This window comes from Zootermopsis nevadensis, unplaced genomic scaffold (genome assembly GCF_977971745.1).
Source record: "Zootermopsis nevadensis isolate Lab colony 2312 unplaced genomic scaffold, Znev_1.0 Znev_ptg000024l, whole genome shotgun sequence".
Lineage (NCBI taxonomy): Eukaryota > Metazoa > Arthropoda > Insecta > Blattodea > Termopsidae > Zootermopsis > Zootermopsis nevadensis.
Genome location: NW_028259156.1, coordinates 16,861,946 through 16,870,211, shown reverse-complemented (window position 1 = coordinate 16,870,211; position 8,266 = coordinate 16,861,946). Strand labels below are relative to the sequence as shown.

General features: G+C 35.3%; 1 protein-coding gene across 3 annotated transcripts; it reads left to right on the top strand.

Moving 5' to 3' along the window:
- The first annotated feature begins 906 nt into the window (after positions 1–906).
- LOC110832044 (uncharacterized) lies at positions 907–8,217 on the top strand. 3 transcript variants are annotated; one of them, XM_022068670.2, is made up of 8 exons: positions 907–1,152; positions 1,248–1,364; positions 2,056–2,174; positions 3,022–3,167; positions 3,624–3,930; positions 4,247–4,623; positions 5,223–5,392; positions 5,516–8,217. In XM_022068670.2, exons 2-8 carry the CDS (start codon positions 1,361–1,363, stop codon positions 5,647–5,649), a joined length of 1,257 nt encoding a protein of 418 aa, XP_021924362.1. In that variant the 5' UTR covers positions 907–1,152; positions 1,248–1,360; the 3' UTR covers positions 5,650–8,217. The 3 variants fall into 3 exon arrangements, with proteins under 3 accessions (XP_021924362.1, XP_021924361.1, XP_021924363.1); XM_022068669.2 differs by having other exon boundaries at positions 5,223–8,217; XM_022068671.2 differs by lacking the exons at positions 5,223–5,392; positions 5,516–8,217 and adding an exon at positions 5,067–5,216.
- Positions 8,218–8,266: the final 49 nt, after the last annotated feature.

Genomic DNA, 8,266 nt, shown 5'->3' with positions numbered 1-8,266 from the left:
TATTCTATCCATGCTGAAGGTGTCCTCAAAGATTTGAAACTAAATTTAGTATGCATTTTTCATCACTCCTATGTGTGCTTCTTCTCTTTTGCTTATAAGAGACTGATTGCTGTAATTCTTCTCTCAAAATAAAGATAGAAACAGTTGTTGGCCATATTATTGTTCCTTAACCTTCTAAACCACATTCCTCTTTTGTTTATTCTTTGATAAAACTGTTTTACCCTTTTAGTACTGCACAAAAATGTTACACTTCATATAGGCTGTTCAATACAACTTTCACAGTATGGAAAATTATAATTTTATATGTTTTATTTAGGTGTGAAACTTGGTCTCTCACATTAAGTGAAGCACAGGTTGAGGGATACTCAGAATATTTGGACCTCAGAGAGATAAAATGACAGGAATCTGAAGAAAACTGCATAATGAACAGCCCCATCATTTGCACATTTCTCAAAATATTACAAGGATGATAAAATCCACGAGGGTGAGATGTGCAGAGTATGTAGCATGCATGGAAAGGTACAAAAAGTTTTTGTTGTGAAGCCTGTAAGGATGCGACCATTTGGAAAGCAGTCTCCGATGTAAGGATGGTATTATATAAATTTGAGGGTAACAGGGCAGGAAGGTATGGATTGAATTACTGGAGATTGGATTGCGAGGCAACAGATCCTGAAAACTCGGAGTTTGAAAGGATTTAAGAGGGTGCTCAACAAAAATAAGATTTAATAAGTAAGTTGCAGATAATGTGATATAGACGTGTTTACATTTTTCTGCGCATACCACGTTATATTAGCTATGTTGTTTTCTTCTTCATCAAGAATCGTTGTATACAGATCGATGTACGAATATCTCCAACCTCTGCTATCTATCTACAATCTTTCCCTTTTCTGCCAGTCCTTTTCTCTGTGCTTGGTTTACTATTTTATGATATATCGATTGAAATTACAGTAAAAATAAACGTGTAGATTGTTGGTTAAATGTAATCATGCACAAGTAAATTAATATAATGTTTTTGAAATTCTGTGATTAAATGTCTGCGCAGTATATATTCTAGTGTATGGAATGGAGCCATTCAATGTTTTTTTGTGCATTTCTATTAGTTTGAAGTAATGATACGGAGTTTTGAAATGGACTACAACGTTGTTGTACGAGGTGGGTAAGCATGCGGATAAGCAGTCGTTTATTTCATTTGAGGTTTTCGACGTACTGTATACTAATGAACCTTATTTTCTTGATTACGTTTTCAGATGTTTATAGTCAAGGCCTGCTCACTCCATTGAATGAAGCTGACCTCAAAGTATAATCCTATTGCTACCAAATTTGAAGCAGTTTTGTGACGAGAATATAAAGCTAATGTGCAATGTGTACGTGAGTTGTTGGTGTTTGTGTGTGTGGTATATAATTCTTGCATTCTTTGCGGAGTGCATAAAATTAATACTAATGCCAGGATGCCTGTTTGCCCCCTCACGTCTTTCATCCTCAAAAGTACTTAATATCGTTCAATGTAATTTGGTTTTGTGGAAACACAGTCTGGCATAGGTATGGAATCAGGATCTGTATGTGTTTTAAAACATCTATAAAACACTGTATTTTACAGCAGTTGTTGAAAGAGGTGTCTTAACAATATTCAGAAATTGTCTATTGCTGTAAGTTATTCTGTGATTTCTGTAGTAATGTCTTGGGCACAGACATTTGGCATTATGGCCAGTTCTTACTAGTGATTATTCACAGTCTGTGGTGCACTGTTCTGGGAATACACTTCTTTTTCCTGCACCAGAGATTATTCCTCCATGTGTGTAGCCCTATCCTTTGCAATGAGGTGCTATGTACATTACTCTGTTAAACTTTGTGTGATAATGTGTTTAATAGTACTTGCTTATATCTGGAATACTTAGCAAGCAAGCAAGCAGTTATAAACTGTTTTTATGAAGATGGCTGTCTTCTGGTTTGTAGCACCATGTAGTCTGGGAGAAGTTTACCAATGTTTCAGAAGTCCTTGCTGCCTCCATCATCAGCGTGATTGGTTAGCTTATGTAGAATGAATGTGTGTTCTAGCATTGCCATTGAAAGAACAGCTGTCCAGTGAGGATTTAGTAATTCAAAAAATGGGTAAAGAGGATCCCATTGTGCCACCAGAAACTATAATTCTCCCAACTATCAAAGAGGAGTATATAGTGAGTATTTTGATTCAAGTTCTAAGCTTAATTTATATTAATATATACTCTGTTTTTTTAGTGCATTCTTTGCCTGCATTCATTAGAGTACATGTTGGTTTATCAGCCTGCATGTGTTATCTCAGTCTACTGCATTGATTTAAATAAATTTGATATTTGCCATCTACACTAAAAGTTGTCATGCAGAAGTCATAACCTGTAATTTGTGTGGAAGTCAAATGTGTATTTTATTAAGAGCTGCAACTTTTATTTTAAATGTATTTTGTTATGATGAACATTTAATGAAGTACAGTGAAAAAAACAATTTCCAAGTATGTGCTGTGTGATGTCTGTTGTGCTGTTTAGTTTCATAATGATATGCAGTAATCAAACATGAAGACCAATGCAGTATATGGAATAGGAAACAGTGCATTTAGAAAATATGTGTGTTCTGTTGTAGTACATGCTTCCACAGTCTTTTATAAATAAATAAAAGTTTATTAGAATTAGAATTTATTTACATACCATGTATCCTTCATAGTACAAGCCAAGGTTGTGGAATGTGTCCCATTTCATTTGCTGCTGTAAAACTTCCGCAGTTGAAATAGAATATATTAGTCAGAAATTGCAGTTATTTTTATGTTGCTCACATAAATACTTCTTATTTCCATATATTTATAATGGTTTTTCTTTGTCTGTGATTCTTATTGTTTTTCTCATCATGCTGCCTTTACTAAGAAGACAATTTTCTCATAATGTCATTATGAAAGTAGTTCAGGTTTGCACTGAGTTACTTAAAGATATAAATCTGTCAGCCATAGTCTGATCATTATGTGCTGTCAGCAAGTGTTTGTATTTTTAAACAAAGGAAAACGTGAAGGAAGAGGAATTCGAAGATGATCCATACATTGAACAGGAACCAGAAGTGATAGTGAAGGTGGAGGCAGAGGATAATGTTGCGATTGGAGAGCATGGATTGCCTGTGAAGCAAGAATATCTACAGGAGCACACCAGGTAACAAGCATATCCCTGCAGTCCCTTTGGTATACATTATACTCCAGTTCATGGGATCCAGATGTTCTGTATACTGTATGAGCATATAAAAGGGTGGAGTGATTAGTTTGTTGGATGTTCAGGAGCTAACAAAACACATATAATCAGACAAAATGTCATGGATGAGTAGATAGTAGTCCTTTGGAGGTCTGAAATGTTTGTTTTTACATCTACAGGAAGGTATATGTAAGTGTTTTTTTGTTTTTGTTTTGCCTTTTTGTAGTGAAGTTTTCAGTATAGAAGATCTGTTGTATTTGGTATTAATTCTTTCTTATAATGAACTTAATTTTCTATGAAGTCACAAGTTCAGACTGCTTGATAGAGTAAGGAAATTTGATTTTACATGAAGTGTTTAGCTTATTCTGTACCTTAAAAATAATCCAACTTCTTTGCTGTCATTGTGTTGTTTCCTTGCAGTGACAATGGAGAATCTACTCAGGTTCCGCTTCTTCCAACAAACAGTTTGACTAATAATATTCACACCATGCCAGTATATCATTGTGAGATATGCAGAATTGGGTTCACTGAGTCTAAAATATTCAATAAACACTGGCGCAGTGAACACAAGGAAACTAAGATTATACGCAGATTTAATTGTGCATTCTGTGGCAAGAATTTTGGTGAGGCGCACAAACTGCGTAAACATCAGCGTGTACACACGGGAGAGAAACCATTCACCTGTGACATTTGTCACAAGCACTTTGCACAAAATGAAAATCTTCAGGTGAGCAAAGAATGAACTGTTTTATGATAATTTAACCAGAATATCATGTGTTATATTCTCTTTTTGCATTTTATAAAGCTTTATTTGGTTATTGGAGGTTCTTTCCCAGAGGGTAAAGTGTGTGGTGCATGAAGCTGACCACTAACCTCCATTTAGTGTTAAGATCAAGAAAGGGTGTAGCTATATAATGAATTCCTCTCGGGCTACCAGCCATGTGAAGCTATACCTGCACACTTCATATGTACTAAAGATTACTATACCTTGCTGTCATTGTATTTATATGTTATTCTAGTGTAGTTTATGATTTGTGTTTGAGGTTCATATGCGTGGCCACAGAGGGGAGAAACCTTACACCTGTGAATATTGTTCACGAAGTTTCACAACAAGGTCAGCCCTAGTGACACATTTTCGCTCTCACTCCGGCGAGAGACCGTACCGGTGTAACGAGTGTGGGAAAGCTTTTTCAACAAGCAGCTACCTTCTTGTGCATCGTCGATCTCATTCTGATGAGAAACCTTTCCAGTGTGAGCAGTGTGACAAGACATTTAAGACACGCCAATTACGGAAGAAGCATCAGGTGTCTCATTCTTCTGATCGGAAGTTTGAATGTGCTGGCTGCAAAAAGTCTTTTAAACAGAAGAAGTCATATAAGATCCATTCAATGATAGGTTGCCGTACTGATAAGGAGTTTAGGTAGGTTAATATGTTCATTATTCGTAGTCTGTACTAAGATGTATTACTTGTTTGTTCTTGTATTCTGCTGGGCCCTTTCACCATGTGGAAAACACAAAGTTTTTCAAATATTTTTTTATTGTTGCTCAACACGTTGGTTACTTGTTCATGTATATGAGTGGGAAGGTCATATCTGTCCACATATTTCATATTCAAAACTAGTTAACAGAATGTGTGATCTGAAGCTTTCATGATGACAGACGTTAATAAAATAATCTTGGGTTATCAGCTATGTTAGTCGTTAAAAACTTTATGTTTCAGGGACCAGCAGACAAGTAGATATGACATATATTAGCTTGGACAAGAAATGCTGGTGTAATTTTGAGTTTACAGTTACAGAAAATTAGGTCTGAGGATGTAAAAATTATAGCTGATAGATGTATTGATTTTATTTACATCCACAGATGATGCAGTGAAGTCTTACAGACAATCAGCTGTATAAGTGTGGATTATTTCAGAGTCTTTCTCTGCCTCCATCATTGTGATTGCCAGAGAAGACTTCATTCCTTCAAGTCTTACTTAATTTAGAAACAACAATGCATTGAATCTTTTTACTGCAGATGCAGCTACTGTGGGAAACAGTCTTCTGACAGAAGTGGCCTGATCCGACATCTGAGACTTCACACAGGGGAGAAGCCGTATGGATGTGATGCGTGTGGTGCACGGTATTCTGACTCGACCGCTCTGAAGAGTCATAAGCGGTCTCATACAACAGAGAAACCTTATCATTGTGAGGACTGTGATCTATATTTCAAGTCTCCTAATAACTTGAGTAGGCACAGGAAGAACATGCACACAGAAAAGGTGCTCCAGTATGGGTGTGATGTATGTAATGCACGGTTTTCTGACTTAGGTACTCTGAAGAGCCATAAAAGGACCCACTCAACAGAGAAGCCTTATCATTGTGAGGACTGTGATCAATACTTCAAGTCTCCTAACAATCTGAATAGACACAGGAAGAACATCCACACAAAAGAGTTGATCTGAAGTGATAGCAGTGCAAATAATGATATATTTCTTAAAGACAATACACTGTATTTTTTTTGCTATAAATTACCATTTATTTCTTCTGTATTCCAGTGGAAAAAGGAAAAAGAATGTCATTTTCCAGATAAAATTAAAAATAATTAAGAAATCTTTTTAAGATGTGTCCCTCTTGCTTCCACATGACCTCCCATGATCAAGTATGTCATGTTATCTATTAACTTTGTTTTCACCAGCAGTAAGCACAGTTATTGTAAACATTTGAAAGAATATGATCCTTAAAATTAGTGTATACAGAACCCTTTAAAATTGACATATTGTATTGTACCTTGAATAAGTCCACAAACAGGATTGCTGCACATCTACAGACTAAGTGACATCTGCCAACTGTGGTATATCTTGCAACTCTCATATCACAGTATGTCAGTATGAGCCGGTTATTGTGATATTTCATTTTGAACATCTATCATCTCTTATTTAAGTTGCAGCAATCTTAAAAATGAATAATTATAAGATGCATTACATTTCAGAGTGACTGGTTCTGTCTTTGATTTCAGCAAAGAATTAAAGACGGTACCTACTCTGTAGGGCCTGTTAGCGCTGCCAGTAATATTCATCATTGTGCATCAGATTGGCTGTATCTAATAGGCATTGCAGAGTACATACCTTGTTTCTTATCCTGAAACACAGTGAATTTTAGGCATTGTAATTTTTAAAATTGGTGTAATTTAAATAATAGATAATGGGTAATGTCCAAATAGAACACTGTATGAAAATAATACTAATACACCATCTTTACAGAACTTGTAGATGTGAGATTTGAGGTTCTTTTGATAGTGAAGAGGTCAGTGTTGGTTTTTGTTTTGTCATGTTAAATTGTAGGTAGACACCAGTGTTTTGGAGAAACATAGTCTACACCAGCCTATAAAATGGAGACAGTATGGTTCTACAAAATGTTCGTATCTGTGGATATCTGCAGAGTGTCATGACTTTACAACCCAAAAGACCAACAGTCGACATGGGCTAGATACTTTGTTCATAAGAGTATGCTGTATCAATTTGCAAATTCTTATTAGTAGTAGTACTGGGGATACTGGGTTCTTCAAGTGCCTGAGCATTGCAGGTCCCAACTTTTCATTGGCCTGATCTATAGACATTTGGTAAGATTCCTTGGACGAGAGATATTAGTAGTAGTATTAGCAAGTAATAACTGTAGTAGTAGTGGTGGTAGTAATAGTTATTGGTGATGGTTGTGATGGTAGTAGCATAAACTTTAAAATTGAATCCTTTATAACCCTGTGATGCTAAGAGCAACAAGTGCTTTTAGAACTTGGAATTGTGTGGCATTTTGTTTATTGGTTGTAAAATTAGTTTTAATTTTGTAAATTATACATTGTAAATGAAATTGACAGTGACGTTAGTTACAACTCTTGACTGCTGTGCATAAGGGCAATGGTGGAAGCAGGAGGAAAACTAATCTTTGTTAAAAATAAATGTTTTTTTAGCTTCTTATGGTTTGTTTAAAGAATTAATCTGAAATGTGTTATACTTATTGTTCCATCTGATTTTTGTTTCTATAGTGAAACTGATTGCCATTAATGTTGTTTTGTATGTTATTTAGTTAATTTAGTTGTAAGCAATTTGTGTTATATTGTGAGCTGCCAATGACTGTGGTTGAGATTTTAGGTTCTCATCCAGTATGAAGGTGACTGACTGTCTTCTGAGGTGTTGCACCATCTAGTCTGCTAGAAGCTTACTGACATTTTAGGTGTGCTTACTGCCTCCATTATTGCCCTGGTGAAGGAGGCAGCAAGCACCTCTGAAACATTTTTAAAATTCTACCAGACTACATAGTACAACATCCCAGAAGACAGTCTTCTTCTTAACTAAGGTTCTTCATGCCTATTTTTAATATTATATCTGTTATAATTTCTTTACCCAAAATTTTGGTTTTCTCTCAACATTTTTAAACAAGTTTACATCTTCAGATGGGTTTCTATAAAATTTAAGTGTTTAACTTAATTAACCCAGTGTGGTGTCAAGAATCAGTAGTTTGTGTTGAATTTTCTTGTGTCTTAAATTCAATGACAATACAGTACACTAAAAATCCATTATAAGAGTTCATAATATAACAAGAATAATCAGTGTATGTACCGTTGGGTGGCATTAAAAGGGTATGTTTCATTTATACATTTTCTTGTTTACTGTTTCAGACAGTGTTATAAGTTGATTCTAAATGGTTCTGGCAGTGGTGTATTACAATCTGCATTACTGAGTTTTTGGACTATTTCTGTTCGGTATTCCAAAAAACCCACAACATTTTTGAAAACTGGATCTGTTTTCATTCTCAGGTGTCTGGAAGTGGGGCATCTATTCAGTTGCATCCATTGGAAAGAGCTAACATCCAGATTTTGAAATGTGGGATTTTTAAAATACCAGATGAATAAAGTCAAAAAAGTGTATTATCAAAATCTGTTGGGCTCAAAGGTAAAAATTAATTTATGCCTGCAAGTACATTAATGTAGGCCTTCAAATGAATGTAAATAAACTAATGATGATTCTCGTGCCATATATCATGTTTCATCAAACTGTGTCAGAGGGCTGGAAACACTTTTATTTA

What these genes read in the sequence shown, in the direction of transcription:
- LOC110832044 (XM_022068669.2), top strand. An exon ending in CTATCAAAGAGGAGTATATA is followed by an intron (nt 2,175 to 3,021) that starts GTGAGTATTTTG and finishes TTTTAAACAAAG; the next exon opens with GAAAACGTGAAGGAAGAGGA. An exon ending in TATCTACAGGAGCACACCAG is followed by an intron (nt 3,168 to 3,623) that starts GTAACAAGCATA and finishes GTTTCCTTGCAG; the next exon opens with TGACAATGGAGAATCTACTC.